The 17474-nt window shown below is 38.7% G+C and overlaps 1 protein-coding gene across 1 annotated transcript; it reads right to left on the bottom strand.

The window, feature by feature from the left end:
- Nucleotides 1-122: 122 nt before the first annotated feature.
- LOC146387501 (tribbles homolog 2-like) lies at nucleotides 123-6940 on the bottom strand. Its single transcript, XM_084929151.1, has 4 exons — nucleotides 6383-6940; nucleotides 3524-3802; nucleotides 3036-3328; nucleotides 123-2586 (listed from the first exon to the last, which is right to left on the bottom strand). Exons 2-4 carry the CDS (start codon nucleotides 3800-3802, stop codon nucleotides 2097-2099), a joined length of 1062 nt encoding a protein of 353 aa, XP_084785277.1. The 5' UTR covers nucleotides 6383-6940; the 3' UTR covers nucleotides 123-2096.
- Between the last annotated feature and the right edge of the window lie 10534 nt (nucleotides 6941-17474).

Here is a 17474-nt window from a genome sequence, read left to right as displayed (position 1 = left end):
ACAACTACTGATATTTTTAAAAAAGGGTGGAATTTCTTAACTGCTGTATAATTTATAATACTATGAAACAGTTCCAGTTATACTCAGACTACTCTTACTGCAACTCTCCAGTTCTTTATTACTTTGGGGGGGGGGGGGGGGGAGAAATGGAGAAACTGGATGATTAGCAGATGATACTCTGCACCACTTTTGGAAATTTCATCAGTTTTTCCCAAGACCCTCTCTGAATATAGAGCTACCCTAAACTTTGCACTTGCACAGACAGGTCAACAGACCTTGTCTCTCTTTCTAGCACCTCTAAGGGTCATTCACTTGTTTGCACAGTTATATACAAACATGTATTATTTTTATTATTATGTTTAAAAATTAAGGGTGTAAAATTGAAAGCCAATGATACCAAAATGCTGGTACAAGTACACTTCAGACTTGACAAAATGTTGTCTTAAGATAATACGGGGATTGTGTGTACATGTAAGAGACCATATGCATGCAGGCTCAGAACACGTCAAGTTTATTTAATTAAAATTCAACAAAAAAAACCTTTGACACCAAAACATTTTTCAAAACCTTTATTTTTCTTCTCTTCATCTGTAAGTGGGACCAGAATCATACAGCATACCAGGAAGCAGCTTATTGTCTGAATTGAGGTTTGTTTCTAATTATTATCGTCCTCAATGGACACACAAGACCAGTAAGTGAGGATTAATCGTATTCCATTATCTCAAGATCATCACTTCATTATTTTCTTAATGAGTCAACAAATGTTGCTTCTCCTTTATCCTCAGTTATTCCCAAATTAAATTGCTCAGTGACATTGTGAGAGAATAAGATGTGTCCCAGAATAAACACAGTTGTTATTCATTCACAAATAAATGTCAAACATGAGAAAACAGTTTATAAGTTTGTATCAAAATATAAATAATTTGTGGAGATTATTATGAGATACAGGTTTTTTTTATAAGTCCACAAAAAACAGATTATATTAAATTACCCAATTAAGTTTTGATCTTAAGGTCTGCTAAGGTCTGAAAAATATTTTATCAACCATGGCTGCTCTCTGCTTGTGTAAAAATGGATGAGAACACTGATAGCTGAAGCTGTATTCCTTTTCAATGCCATTTTTATATTTAGAAAAAATTATAATCTGGTTCCTAATGTTTTTCAGAAAGATGTGTTTGATCTTTCTCACAATCACAGAAGGAAATCAGCATTGTAAACACTGAAAGAAAAAAGCTATGTCCCATTTTAAGCTCCACCTCCTTTTGAGTCCACAGTTTTAAATATAAAGGTGCGTTCAGGTCAATTCTCAACACACTCAAATACATTTTTTTTTTGCCCTTAAAGGGGACCTATTATGCCTTATTGTTATATATAAAAATATAATGCTAAACCTTTAACATTTTCAAATAACAAGGTCAACATATGTATACATAACCTTCCTTTAAACACTATTTTAACAATTTATTGCAGTACTTGGCTCTATCTGATGTCAGTGAGGCCAAGTATGCCTAATATACAGCTTTGATAGCACTGAGCACAGAAGCCACACCCATCTGCTGTTCAAACCTTCAGTTTATGAGGGGCAGTCTAGTAGATGACAGTTGCTTAATCATATTGCTCAAGTACATGTTAGTTGGGCAGATTGGGATGTAGGATATTCTCCACTGCACTTTTTGAGGATGTGCACCTGAACACACCATTAGTTCTCATTTGTGTCCGTTACTGCTGGAACAAGTGACTGCTGGGAGTCCACTCTAAGGAAAATTTGAGAAAGAAAACCACCTTTGGAGGCCCTGCCACCTAAAAGAGGCGGGGCTTGAACGGAGACACAGGTGGAGAAAGAAGGCACATAAGGGTCAAGTAATCCAGGATTAGACTGTCTCTGTAGTGCGGCTGTGCTTTTAATGTGTCTATATCTGTGAAGACCTCTTTGGAGTTTTGAGTTTGAGGTGTGAGGATGGAGCCACACATCTCGAAGACGCTGTTTTTATAGTCCAGATTAGGTTTTACACCTGAAGTGTGAATCAGGTTTAGGCTGCAGGCTGCAGGGATTCATTATAGCAGTTCAGGTCCTCACAAGGAAATAGAGATGTCTTTTAATTTGTCTCAGTCCATATTGGCACCACTTGGTCATTGTCCTCTTGTTTATTCTGTAGTGTTGTGTGGGAGCTGTGATGTATCTTGTGCATGTTGCTGTGTGGCATGCGAGGTTTGGTAAGCCACGGGTGCATCGGCAGCTCAGATGCCGTCAGTCTCTCAGTGGGAGATTTCCTTAGCATGCAGCCAATCAGACACTTGGCCTCTGGCGACATCCAATTGGGCAGGCTAAATGCTCCATGGCGTATCTTAGCAAACAGCGCAGCAGGCTGCGTGTCCTGAAAAGGATATCGGCCAATCAGCATTGTGTACAGAGTCACGCCCAGGCTCCAGATGTCTGCGGCACGGCCTGAGTACGACCCATTCCCATTGGTCAGGAGCTCAGGGCCAACGTAGGCAGGACAGCCATGTCTGTCTGTTAGAGAGTCATCGTCGTTGTTACCATGCAGGAGCACGCAGTCATCAAGTCCGAGTAGTGCCAGACGAGTCCTGGGAAAAGAAAAAGAAAACACTAGTCAGACAGAAGTTTATCAGCAGCAATATTTGTAGTATTTGTACAGTCTTGGCTAAGTAGCCAAGACTGTAAGATACAGTAAAAGTACTAATAAAGGTACTTTTTTTTTCCCCCGTATGCCTCCTTCATGCTAGTAAGATCAATATAGCAATATTTATACTTGTCCATTTGTTGGGAGTAGTATGCATTCTTTTAGACTCCCTCAAAATGGACCTTTGTGACTACAAATGTAAGCGTGAATGGACTGTATCCATTTATGATATGCCTCGTGAATGTATTTTGTAACCACAAGAGTCTCCCCCTGCAGGCCATTAAAGTTAATATTTCACAGCACTTCCACCTGGGCCCTACATCTGTCTGTTACAGTCTCAGGTATTACTGCTGTAATAGTGCTATTACCAAAGCACCAGTCTCGGAGTCTCACCTGTATTTGTCGATGAAAACGAATCTGCGGAGCTTCAGGTCTCTCAGAACGACTCCGTGGTCATGACAGTGCATGACAGCATTCAGCATCTGGGCGAACAAATGCCCCGCCTCCTCCTCGTTCAGGCGTTTCCTGTTGCGCACATACGCATGCATGTCACCGTGGTGACCAGGCAGGAAGACATACACCTTGTGTTGGCCAATTACAACGTCCTGCAGAGCGCAGATGTTTTCATGTTTACCAATCCGGTCATAGGCCGCCAACCGCTCCTGGTATCCACGCAGTGGGAGCACCTGTGGGAAAAAAAAGGAGTGACTGTCATGGGTAACTTAGTATGATGTACAATACGGTCACTACTTTCACAAGTGTTTTACAGTAATCTCTTCCTAATATTATCATTAGCACTACTTCTGAAGTATCGACAGTACAGTTTTTAACATGTATTCAATTCTTATTAAAAGTAACAGTGACATTTTTCTGAGTGTTACCTGACAGGTGTACTGCTGCTGTGTGTGCACATGCACAGCCCTGTAGGTCTCTTCCCTCTCACACCGTTCAAAGAGGAAATATGACCCAACTCTTGATGAGGACTGGCTCGAGTTGGATGTGGGGGCGGGGCTTGTGGGTCTCAGGCAGGGTGATATCCCAGTAGAGGTAGGGGGTGGAGCCAGACGGGCTCGTTTACATTTCAGTGAATCGCCTTGAGGCTTGTCCAGAAGCCTCTTAAGACACAGCTGAGATCTGGTTGTAGACACGCTGGCGCTCATCTGTGATTGGGGACATCATCAGGTTAATGTACACTTCCATGTAATATGCTGCAGCAAGTACAGTCCCAAACTATCCCAATTAAACACAGCCAATATTTCAATGAATAAAGCCACCATATCTAGAAGTAATACCTGTGAGCCAAAAGGCCAGGATTCAGAGTGCTCCAAACCCTCGCTTTCTGACACTTTTTCCCCCAATCTGACCTCTGGGTGGCCTCATCTCCACTAATTCAATCACTGAACTTGTCCTCTTTACTTTGCTTTTCTTGTTAGTTACTTCTGGAGCATTTTAAACGGGATTTTCTGAGATTCTGGTAATTTATTAGTATCTTACTTAGCACTAATAACGGGCGTGTGTATCTGTGCATTGCACCTTTATAAATGCATTTTGTCATTATATGGTCAGTATGATTGTTAAAAGGGTGAAGTGTCTCAATTTATGCAGCATTAAAAAGCTCTTAAAAATTGCAGAAATCCTTAATCCTAAACAGTTACTATGAAGAGGAGCGCACTATTGTTAATGATTAAGTAATGTTTCATTCAGTGTTTGGTAATTTGCTGGCTGTTTAATTTTAGAGGCCGTGACCGCACTGCAGCGCCCTCTGCAGGTGACACTCTGACTTGGCCCCTTCTGTCCGCTGATCACTTGTCAGTAACACTTTCACATACAGTAAGAGAAGTTATATTTGTATCATATCTCTCCGTGTTCTGCGTCTCCGCTGCTCACATGTTACACACTCGGTGTGTCTATAGGCTTCATGATGCAACTTCCTGTAAGCTGATGGGTGCTTCAGCTTTCAGATAGTTGCATCAGAGCACAACAGTTTGTAGTTTAAACAGGCTTTAAATACAGTCAACAATTACACACACACATGCAAGAGAGAGAGTGTGTGTGTGTGTGTGTGTGTGTGTGTGTGCGAGTGAGTGAGACTTATGTAAAGTTTTTTTAGAGCCTGTGGTCGCTGTGGTAACGCTATGTTGCCTGCTGTGGGGCAATGCTGCTTTCACTCTGCTGAAACACCCTGAGTCACAGCAGCAACGTCATCCACCCCCAAATACACAAACACTGAATCTAAGATGAATGATTTCTCCATGACGTTCTGTTCAGCTCATAATCAGAAATCCGGTTCTTAAAAATAATCTAAAAGAAAGCGTTTGTGGGGTGTGTAACAGTGTGTGCTGAAATGTAGTGGCACTCAGCATTTTGTTAATGATGCCCGTTTCTTTTGTTTATTCTTCATATTCAAAAACAAGTGAACATTTGCTGGAATTGTTTAGATAGCTCAGCAAAATTACAACAGTTATTAAATAGACTAACAGAATAAACTTTTGACTTTTATTTTCATTTTCAAACTGAGAGGGGCTAGAGCTCGTGGGAAACGGGAGTTTACACAACTGTTAACATTTATTTTATTTTTTTTAATCTTAATTACAATCCAACTTTATCATCTAAAAAGGTAAAGCAGATCTGTGACGAGGCTGAGTTTAAGTAAATGCAGTTATCAAAAATCCCACTGGTATTTGTTATAAGGTTTCTTAATTCTGTAGTTTAATCTCGGCTTTTTGTGTGTATTCCTGTTTCTGAGTTTGCTTAAGTCTTTAACGTAGCCTCACTTATGATTTTTACTCTTATCTCCATCTGAATGATAAGTCAGAACCGTGTTTTGACCGTCCACAAATGTACTTTAAAGGTAAAAGGAGATGAAGCAGTTTTCACCACTGAACCTTTTGAACCACACGGGAACAGTGTGGCACTGTAGTGTTTTGTTTTGTTTTTTAACTTGGTCAGAAACTCAGATATGCAGCAGATATACTCAACGGTCACTCCAATAAAATCCCAATTTCTTTTGGCATTTTTGCTTAAATAACTTAAATGAAAATCTGATTTGTAGAATTTACTTTTACTTTTTACAGAGCTTTTCAGCTATTCTCTTCTTCCTATTTTCATAATTTATTTGATGCCGTATTTTGCTGTTGAGTCTACTGTGTCAATCTGGGAGGTTTTTAATGCATCTGTCTGTTTATGATTAGTGTTCACACTGCACACTCAGACTGCTACAATCCAGTCAGTTTGTAACATGCCTTTAAACGTAAATCATTCAAGGTCCTAACTTTTCATAAAACTTACAGCTTCAGTTTTCATCAGCTCAGATCTGCAGGCTTGAAAATATGGGGGAAGCTGTCTAAAAGTTCAGTTTCAGGTTTTACTCCTGGAAACGAGAGCGCAAAACCCAAATGATGATGAGCACGTCATACCTGGAAACAAAGCGAAACTCCAGCTCGATTTTCTCAAGCAACTACTTTAAAGTTTAGGAATGATCTTTGCTATTTTTATTGTTCATATTTCATAGGACAGCGCTTTTTCTCTGCCTCATACACCTGCATTATCGTTTTATAAACTGACAATGCACGAAGCTTAGTGAAATACACGTGAATATGACGTAATACTTCAAGTGCACTTCACAGATAATACTTTTGCATTTTATAAGTAACAGTTTGAATGTTATTTACATGTGTCTGTACAGGCGCATTCATTTATGGTTTGGTTAGTTTTGTTAAGTAGCCAGGTTGTTTTTTTACCTTGAGGCAGACTGGTCCGGACTGCAGGTCAACAGGAAGCCAGTAGATTTAGTAGAAATCCAGTAGAGTCGGAGTTGAGGTGCTGGCTTCTGTCTGTCTTTGCAGCAGAAATCGGTGTAGACATAAAAACAACTGGGACCAGCAGCTGCGACACTGGGAGAACTGGTGGTGACGTCTTTGTTTGCTTCTTATTGTCTAGGTTGCGCAACCTGTCGTCAGTCAGCTGGCGGTTTCTGAGCGACTTCTTTGGTTTCAATGAAAAAGCAGCAGAAAGAAAGAAAATCGGCAAAACTTATGTGTGAAAAAGAAATAGAGAAGAGAAACTTCTGAGTTCTTCTCTGTGTGAATATCCGGAGATAAAGTGAACAAAGCGAGTCCTCGGGTCCTCCTGTCTGTCCGTTTATCCGTCTATCAGCGGGTCTCATTAAAACGACCCCGGTCCGGATAAGATCCCCTCCGGTCTCCACGGATCCTGCTGCAGTTCAGAACTTTCAGCCGGACTGCTGAGCGGACTCAGAGTGACTTCGGCTCTGTTTGGTTTCGATATTTTTTCCCCCGGTGTCGTCATCTAGCGGGGGCGGGGTTTCGATGTTGCAATCCTGTATCGAGCAGTCGTCAGAAAATAGAGGGTTGGCATAGCAGAGCGGTGACTGATTAAAGGAAAGACCTCGACAAAGTTTGACCCATTATAGCAGCTAAATGAGATCCCAACAAATTAGAGGTGGGGAAATGTTTTTGAGTAGTACAATATGGAAGGCGCAGTGTGAAATTTGGGTATACGTAACTTTAATAAACCGGTTTGAAATGGATCATATGAAGAACAAATAGTTTATTTTATTTATAATAAATGTGCACTCGTGCATTCAGTTCTTCTGTTGCATGAAATGTTTAATCTGCTTCATATCAGCAGCTGGTAAGCATTTTGGGGTTCAGTGATGCCTCTTTATGAACCACACATTCCTTGTGAGGCTCACATGAGTTCACTAAAGTAAGTCAACATGTGGGGCACCGTCTCCATATGAGATTATATGGAGCAGGACAAACGCAGTGAGGGGATAATCTAAACTGCTAAAATTATAAAAATCTGAAAGTAAAGAGCAGTTTTCAGCTTAAAGAGTTCAAAAAAATCCCCCAAATGCTTCTAACAAATCTTCATTTTCAACCAATTTTGTATTTGTTTGACTTTTTGGGGTAAGGTGGTTAACACCTCTGTCACACCACTCATTGTGAGGATGTATGTTCTCCCTGTGTGGGTTTCTTCAGAATGATTCAGCTTCCTCCCACTGCCTGAACGATTGTCTCTCTGTGTGTTTGCCCTGTGATGAACTGCTACTCTGCTTCACACCCTATAGCAGCTGGGATAGGCTCCAGCACTCCCTGGAAACCCTTAAGTTGGATAACTATTGCTTGTAAATGGCCAACTGATCAATAATTAAAACTTTATTAGTTTACATAAAACGATGTTTAAAAATCTTCATACACATCAAATAATTACTTTATGAGTAAGATATTAGTGTGTGTGTGTAGTATTTTACAGCAGATAAAGCGTACTGTACTGAGGGTTATTGGTGATCAGTGAACCTGTTCTTATCCCAAGGGCGTCAGATACTGCCATTTACTGAACCCTGCTGTCATTTCAGAGACACCCACGGGGTTTCCTTTAGCATTTTTCCTGTGACTCATTTGTGGTGGCAATAGTGATACAGGTTTCACTACTAACTCATCAGGTTTTAACCCACGCCATAGTCTTTCCCTAAACCTATTCAGACAGGGAGAGTAACTCAAGGTCACCAAAAAAGTGAAACCAAAACTAAAGAGTGAATAAAAGAGGACTCGCAAGCTTGTTTTGCGACGCTATCATTGCACTTCCCTAAATATCCGTTCTTTAAATCAAGTACTATAAATATCAGTTTCCATTCAAGCAATGCTTATAAATGAGCTACACACTGTTAACCATTTACAGAGGTAAATATAATTTACAACTTTACAGTGACCCCTGCAAACAGATGTAAACCAATCACTAAACATTGTTATCAGTTAATTGTTTGTTAACATTAAATTATTAATAACCAGAATTTAATTAAGTATCAGTTTTCCATTAATACACTCACTGGAAAAATAGGTACATCTTGCCAGTACAGCTTTGAACCCCCTTGTGCTCTCAGAACTGTCTTAATTCTTCATGGCAAAGATTCAACAAGGTGCTGGAACCATTCCTTCGACATTTTGGTATGTCCATATTCATAGCATCACACAGTTGCATAACATTAGTCAGGTGTATTTCCATTTGTACAATGAACACATTATCATGTTCAAGAAATCAGTCTGACAAGTTTTGAGATTTGTGACATGACGCATCATCCTGCTGGATGCAGCCATCAGAAGATGAATACCCTATAGGCATTAAAGGATGGACATGATCAGCAACAGTACTCAGGTAGGCCATGGTGTTAAATGATGCTCGGGTCATAATAAGGGGCTCCAAGAAAATGTCCTTTACACCACCAGCAGCAGATTCGTGCTTTCGTATTATTGCCAAATATTTGAGCCTACTATCTGCATGTTGCAGCAGAAAGACTCATCAGGCCAGAAAACATTTTTTTAATCTTATATTTCTTCTAGTTCTGTGTGTGTGTGTTTTTTGTTGTGTTTTTTTAATTTACTCTTATCTTCCTGTCAGTTCAAAGCATGGTCATTCACCCCTGAAACCCTAGAAATGGCTGTGTAGGGGAATCCCAGACCAGCTCATCTGGCACCACCACCAAACATGCCTTGTTCAAAGTCACTAAAATCATATTTCTTCCCAATTCTGATGCTCAGTTTCAACTTCATCAGGTCCTCTGGATCACGTCTACGTGCCTTAATGCATTGAGCTGCTGCCTTGTGTCTGATTTGTGTTAACAGGCACTCGAACAGGTGTAGCTAAAAAGTCACAGGGGAGTATATTACATGTTACCTTTATTGTTCCTAAACTATTTTGTTGTATTGTGGGTTGTTTATTATTTGTGACACCCACCTGGCCAACTTCTGTATTGCTGTATTGGTCTCTGCTAATCAAAACAAAGTTATTCTGATTATAACTTTTAATCCTGAGACATTTCAGTCCTAATGAAAGTGACTTCTTCCAGCAGGAAGGATCACAAGATGTCCTTGAATGGCTTTAATGAAAAAGAAAATTGCAACACACATGACAGTCAGTCATTTCAGAGCTTTCTTTTTTATAACGCAAGTTACATCATTAGTGTCTACTTTCATAGTTTGAGTCACAGTTTCTAAATGGCTTTTACCAAAAGTTCCTTTTTTATGCCAAAGTAGAAAGTATCTGGGGGCGTGATATTTGCAGATCATTTTGTGTCAAACCTCTTTGGTCTTATCCTGAAGAGAACAAGATATTTTCCAACTAATGTGAAAGGGAGGCAGCTCTCTGGAAAAGCAGGTGTTAACAAACTATTTTGAAGTTATTGTAACAGCACTGATGTGACGTCAGAAGCTGCAATAGTCAGATTTCACAAAAGAGCCGCTTGTATCATAAACACTGAAGATAACTTGTGAAATGTATGATTCAACAAAAAATGTATCACGTTGTTGAATAAGTTGCACAAAGCTAGTTATGAAAGGAAAGAATACAATTTCATACAGAAACTCCTGATAAAAAGTAAAAATGTTTTAAACTTTTATTAAACGGGGGAGTGAAGCTGCTTTATATTATGACTGTTTACCAATAAAAGAGCAGCTACTTCATATTTCATTATTTTGTGTTTCCTTAAATAAATGCTCATTGCATATGAATTAACAGGAAGTGGCTACTCTTATCATGTAAGACTATATAAAAAAAAAATTCACTGCTTGTGAAATCTGTGGCTTAATGTCTTTTTTTCACATTTAATCCGAACAGAGTATTATCATTAGGTGCAAAATATGACTCGTCACAAAAACAGTGAAAGGCTTTGTAGGAACTCTTTAAGTTTGTGTCTGTTCTTAAGTCACCTGGAAGTTTCTTCCACAGGCGAGAAGCAGTTACTAAAACTGAGACAAAAAGAGGACAAAAACATGAATAAAATGAAAATTTTTAGGAAAGCAGAAATGCAACATGTGTGTCAGACTGAGTGAACACAGTCTTTTCACTAGTGATGTACAGTTGTGGTCAGAAGTTTACACACAATCATCATAGGCTTGAATATCATAGTAATTTGGGGCTTTTAATGGTTGAAATGTTCTTTTTCCAGAGTAGAATCACTGTATAACTTTAAAGATAAGAATTCCATGTATAAGTTAGTTTATTTTGTATTTTCTCTGGTCTAAACATGGTTAAAAGCATGTTGGTTCAAATATGACATGAGTGATGAGAACTGGTAGTTTCTCTTTGCCAGCATAAAAAGTTCTTGTTTGATAGCACTCATGAAATCGGCCAATACTCAGAGCAATGGGAAAATTCAAAGAACTCAGTGAAGATCCACCAAGGAGAAATTCCCCACTTGTTGTTTACAAAGGAAGAGCGGTCAAATATTAGCCAATTTAAATCCTGTCCGGAACCAACAGAACAGCTAAAAACATTCCATGAGATTTATGCCCATAAGTGTATGTAAACTTCTGATGAAGACCACAGAAAGGAAGGTTATTAATGATTTCCAGGGTTTTGACAGGCCTCCTTTGTCTATAAAAATGCACCTGTTTATCCCAAGTTAATGGCAGCTGCGCTGAACACACAGTTTCACAGAAAAAAGGAACCTGAAGACTCCCCACCCCCTCCTGATTCCACAAAGCTAAAAGAATGAGAAGAATCCAGCTGTTTTGATAACCTATTCACGTAAGTTTTATGTCTTTTGAAATATTTTGAAAATTTATGCTAAGTCTTAACAGAAAAAAAAGAATCAGTAAATTTGTCAGGATGGAAAACTCATCATTTGCTGCTAGAAGAAAGTTATTAAACTTTCTATATTGCTGCTAAATTATAGACAATCCAACATTCATGTACAATGTTTAGATTGTTACAAACACAATCCCATTGTTTACATATGAAAACAATTCATTCTGATTCTGATTAACACCATCAACTAGCTAGGAGGTTTTCCTCTGGCACTCACAGACCAATCGCAACATTGTCTGTAATCTGGAGTCATTCAGACAGACTGCTGACCTGCACAGCTTCAGACACCTGTTGACCCCTCACCTTAATCTCCTTTCAGCCTGGAGCAATCAGACACTCAGCAGTTGCACTTGTTTGTGTCGGTTTGTCTGAGTCTGATTGTTTTTTCAGGCATTAAAACCTCTGAAACACACCTCTCACCAGCACTGCACTGCACATGTGTGTATTATTGCAGCTCTCTGACATTTTCGGGTATATTTAGATCCATAAACAACCTGTCTGAGATGACAAATTATCATTCAGTGTTCTAACAATCCAACACAGTTTAAACACGTGAATTCAGCTTTGTTTACGTGTCATTTGGCTTTAATTAAATTTTTGTTTTGTTTCCAGTGACGTTCTCCTGTTTGATTTCAGCTGACATGCCTCAGCCCCTCCCCGCCTCGCCCAGATCTGCACACAGGTTAATGCAGTATATGTATTTTTTTAAATGACATTTTTCTTTATTAGTAACAGAATCCATTGAATTACAAAAATGTAATGTGAATCCCTTCTCTTTTACACATTAAACAATGATTGCACCCTATACATGAATCATATGTATAGCTCATATTTTCTTTGTATTCTTTTTTTCTTCAGTTACTGCAGATTTGTCAGCCCCAGCCATGACCTAAATCTGCGATTCACAACACACACGGAGGCAGTGGTGTTTCATCATGTTTACGCCGAATTTTGACTCTGCCATGCAAATGCTGCAGCAGAAATCCAGATTTCTCACACTGCACAACATTTTTCCAACCTTCTGTTGTCCAATTTTAGTGAGCCTATAAAAATTATAGTCTCAGTTTCCCATTCTTAGCAGACAGGAGTTGCATCTGTGGCTTTTGTCACACGCTGCTGAAGCTCATCTGCTTTAGAAGATCAGCAGTTTCTAAAACATTGGCATCATCAGCCATGCTACGTTCAGTGTGACTAAAAATCACCTTTCTTCCTAATTCAGATGCTTGGTTGTATTGACCATGTCCACATGCCTAAATAAGCAGCTGAACGGGTGTACCTAATAAAGGGACAAAAGTAAGCGTGGACAAACTATCACTCCAGCAAACAAAATTAAAGTTAAATGGAAAAAGTCAAAAAGAAGTTTATGATTTAAAATATTTTTATTTAAAAAAAATCATATTTATGTGTAAAATCTTTTCTTTTTTGTTTACAAATATATACATTTTTATTTCACTTTAGGAGAAAAATAAAACAGCGTCTACTCAAATGAATGAATGTCGTTACTCAGCACAGGTAATATGTATCTCAGCACAGAATAGAAATGTGGAAACTCTGCTCCTGATTTGTTTGACTTAGAGTGCCTGAGCTTTATATTATGTTCAGTTTAACTTTAGGAGTCATTTTTACACATAATGAGGGCTGTGGGTATTATACAGCATCTCAGATAGGAAGAACAGAAGGAGCAGCATGTGTGTATGGACCTGTGGGCAAACTTGTCCTTTAATCCTCGCAGTAATCACAGACAGACACCAGCTGCTCCACAGGAAATGAGGTCCCATCCTTGTTAAGTAGATTTCCCGTGTGTGGTGACCTGTCACCTCTGAGTATATGCAGCTCTGCTCTGATTGGACAGATTTCAAGTGACAGGTAAAGAGAATGAGTGACCTGGTTATATACACATGCACACACACACACACAGACATAGCAGGTTATCTCCACATGGTTAGCGTGTTTTTATGCCACATGATGAAATATTGAAGAAACAGAGGAATGTGTGTGTCTGATGTGTGTGTGTTAAACTTTACTGTCTCTTTCATAACCGACGTGATGAAATCAGAGGCCAAGTGTCTGACTCAACTACGGCCTGCCACAAGAACACACACAGACCGAGAACAACACTCCACAGCATGCACAAACTCACACACGCAGAGACACACACTCATTTAAAACACACACATTTGTTCTCTTTTCTGACACACACCGTCCTTAGTCTCTGGATTACCACCTGTCTAACACCTGTGCTGCTGTGACACTGACATTTTGATCTCCATCTGACTAAAGCTGCAGTCTGTGACTGTGTGTCTGTCTGTGCGTGTGTGTCTGTGTATTATAGCTTTCAATCGACTTCCTGTAGTTGGTCTCTGCTCTGTTCTGGTGGTCTCTCTCTCTCTCAGTGTCTGTCTCTCCCTCTCTGTGTTTCGCTTCAGGGCATCCTGATCTGTTGAGCCTCAGGGAAACACACTGAGTTTAAAATTTGGCTAACAGTGGGAGCTTTTAAAGACCGTTAAAGCCCTGAGGTGGTTAGACAATAAAACACCCTTGAGCGTATTCTTTGCCTGGGACCTGTTCGCTCTGTGGTCTGTGCTAAGTGCTGCATAAATCAATTGATAGCTGATTTTTTTTTCCACAGTAGTGTTTCCTATTGGCTATATTTAAGAGCTACATGAATATTATAGGTGTACTTTCATGTATTACAACTAGGCCACTTGGTGCCACCTCATCTAAGTGCAATATAACAGGTTTTGTTCATTACATAATCAACTGTTTACATGCATTTATGGTCACTCACTTTTAAAACTCACAGCAATAAACAGTATATAACCTTTCTTTTTAGGGCCTGATGTTTTGTTTTGTTTTTTCCAATTAATGTTGCTATTGTGTCTGTATTATACTCTCCATCTACATTTAGGCAAATGTCTGAGATCTATAGACTGTATTTGAAAGATGGATGTAGCCACCATGGCATCATCAGGCTTTGTAATGCCTCCAGTTGAGTGCTTTGAATGTTGCTCTTGACAACTGATGACCATAAAGTAACAACTTGTTAAAACATAAAACATGCGCTGCTTTATGCACTTTTTTGACTCTAAAAGCATCAAGTTACCAGCAAATTAACCTCATCCTACATTCAAGGTTTGAAACTACTATCTGAAACAATAAAGTGTTTAGCAAGCTCACAAGTCTTTTTTTTTTTGCACCCAGAGGAGTCCCTTGCCATGGCCATCATTTATATACAGTCTATGGAAGACAAAACTGCAATCCCCTGCAGTTCACAAATAAACAAACAAATAAAAACGGATTTCTGTATAAATAATTTTGACTGTGAATCTGTCTCAAAGTAAAAACAGAATCCATTTTAGTGAGTGGAGTAAGGTCTAGGATGTCCTTCTGTACAGAGTGATTTTTTTAAATGTGTTCTCCATTTAGTGCAGATAGTAGATGGTTTTCCATTTAGTGCATGCTGGTGCTGGAGAGGTGGCAGTAAATCAGATTTTCAAGCACATGAAAGCTTTTTCGTCCCTTTTTAACAATTTTTACTGGCTTTGTGGAAAGTTGAGCCTTTGGTCACCCAAGCGATGCTTTTTCTTCCAGTTAATTTTGCAGAGGCACAGATTCATAGTCGTGGTTACATAGTTGCTACTCTCATCTAAGCACACGTCTTACAAGTCCCATTCTTTTTAGCAAAACTTTTCTCTTACACTGTTCACCACAGGATGGTCCTGCCTTTTTTCTTCTAGTGTTATGTTATAGAAATGGCCATTTGATCAGACTGTAAACATTTATTAAAAAGCTGCAGGGAGCTAGTTTCTGGACTCCCCTGACTCTACACCACAGCTGGAGAGTGCAAAGTTAGCACTACATGAACGCAATAAGTCATTTTTAGACTTTGCAATAAAGAAAATGATTCATCCAGAAATGAACAGCACTGTGACCGTGACTCAGAGCTGTGAAGTCCGGGCACTTCACTATAAAATGTACTGTAAACAACAGTATGGCACGATCAACTTTGTCTATTTAAAGGACTGAAAAAGTATTTTAATGAGCAGATGAGCATAAAAAATTCAGTTTCATGGATTTCTTGATGATTGAGAAACAATTACAAAAGTTCCTAAACAGCTGAATTACATTTGCAGACTGATCTGTTTTGGGTTTTCCTGCTTTATGAAATATTGTTTAGGCTACATAAACTTTAATAGACTTGTTTCTAAAATTAATCTGTGTGTGATTTCATATTAGAATACATTAACAGGATTTTTTATTTTATTTTAAAATGAATGGAATTTGCATGGATGGCAGGAGAAAAAAAAGAAAAGTTAAAAAAGAAAAAATAAGAAGAAATGAAAGATTTAATAGGCATGAGCTCAACTTTCATTATGAAATGCTGATCTGATAGCAAATCAGCAATTCTGGACAAGTTTACAAAACCCATGAAAGCCAACCTATTTATTCAATAGTGAACACAGTGAATAAATATTAAAGACATTTCCACATATTGAAAATTGCTTACAGCAGGATTTTAGATTTTTCTTATGCTATCATATGCCATTGATAAGCCCTCGTTAAAATATGTTACTTCTTTAAGAGTTCATATCCAAGCACAAGACCGCTGTGCTTCTTCTGTTATTTAGAAACTGATTTTGGCACCTCTAAATGAAAGACATCCATTGTTGCTGCACAAGAAGAGACGATCACTTCAAAGTACTCTTCGCTATGAAAAGCAACTAAAGCCTTCAAAGTATGATCCCTCAGATTATTAAAATCACCATAGCCTCATTACAGTACATATTATTCCTATCAGTTATAATTGTTGTGCTTTTCCTTTGATTCTTTTTGTAGAGTGAAACCTGATCTTGTCTCAGCCTCCTTTGTAATCCCCACACACACATACACACACAGAGGTCACCAGGGATGATGCAAAACTGAGATAAGAAGACACTTAAATACTGTATGGATGCATGTGTGTGTGTTGGGGGTGTAGTTCTCTATAAACAGTCTCACACACACACACACACACACAGAGGCCAGCCTGGGATTGTCTCTGTGATGAAACCAGCGGTAATGTCTGCTGTTGGCATGACGACTCCATCCTCTGTGACATGACTGTGTATGCACATGTGAAGTTGTGTTTTAAGAAGGTATCTGAACTTTGACCTCCACGCTGTGTGTAGAAAGGGAGTAGATCTCACTAAAGAACTAAGATATCAAATGATATTAGCTGTTATAACAATAACATTTTTACATGATGGTTTCTATCTTCCATTTCTGATTCAGTAACACTTTATATGCATGTGTTTGTTTGACTGAAGCAATCTTCACTGTATGTAGCCGTTTGACTACAACAGGTAATCAGTGTTCAGTGGATTTACTTTTGGCTGGACAAGTTAAACCTTTTTTTTTTTAACTCATCGTGAAATTATTTTGATTGGCTTGGGTTGTCTGTTGCTGTTTGTTTGCTTGCTATCTTAAAAATTATGGACAATTTGCACTGAAAACATTTCAAAGAGCTGAGACTTGTAGACTTGATTAACTTTTGAATCAGAAGTCAGAATCCAAGTTCAAGGATCTTTTATGGTATTGGAGGGGTTTGTTTGTTTGTTTGTTTGTTTTACCAATATGACACAGAGTAAAAATGGAAATTTAGCATCACATTGTCAACAAATATATATTACATTGACACAGGAAAAAATATCAAGAGAAATTGTCTTTCCATTGTCCAAAATAATGTGATCGATATATGCTTCTGGATGCAGGGACTCAGTTCTTGTTCACATTGTGCTTCAAGATTGAGAGTCTTATAATGTTCTAGTTTTAAATGTTATAAGGTGTGTTGGACATCTGTACGACAGATGTTGCCATGTCTTTTTGTTATTATTCATTTGTTTGTTTTCTTTTCTTTATATTTGTAGGTCACCGTGCACTTTAGCCATAAAGTTACAGGCTGTCCACTCCTGCCTGTAACTAACGTATTAACAAACTCTCTCAGTACTTTTCAGGAAGACCTATGAAATGCAAATCGACAGCTTAGCTGAACAATTTCATTTGTGCTGCTTGAAGTTGGGTTTGTGCTTTTCACCTTAAAAGCTGATTTCATTTTTGGGCTTTTCTCTAATTCTGCTGTCGCTCTGTAAACCATTCAGTCGTTACCTTATCTATTAGTTAAGATAACACAACATCAATTTTCACCTTGCTGAATTCCATAGAAACTGAAATGTGACAAAAAGCTTT

Source organism: Perissodus microlepis, chromosome 5 (genome assembly GCF_051167445.1).
Source record: "Perissodus microlepis isolate ML-2025 ecotype Zambia chromosome 5, ASM5116744v1, whole genome shotgun sequence".
In the NCBI taxonomy this organism is placed as follows: Eukaryota; Metazoa; Chordata; class Actinopteri; order Cichliformes; family Cichlidae; genus Perissodus; species Perissodus microlepis.
Note: the sequence above shows the minus strand (reverse complement) of the source record. Positions and strands in the feature narration are given on the sequence as shown.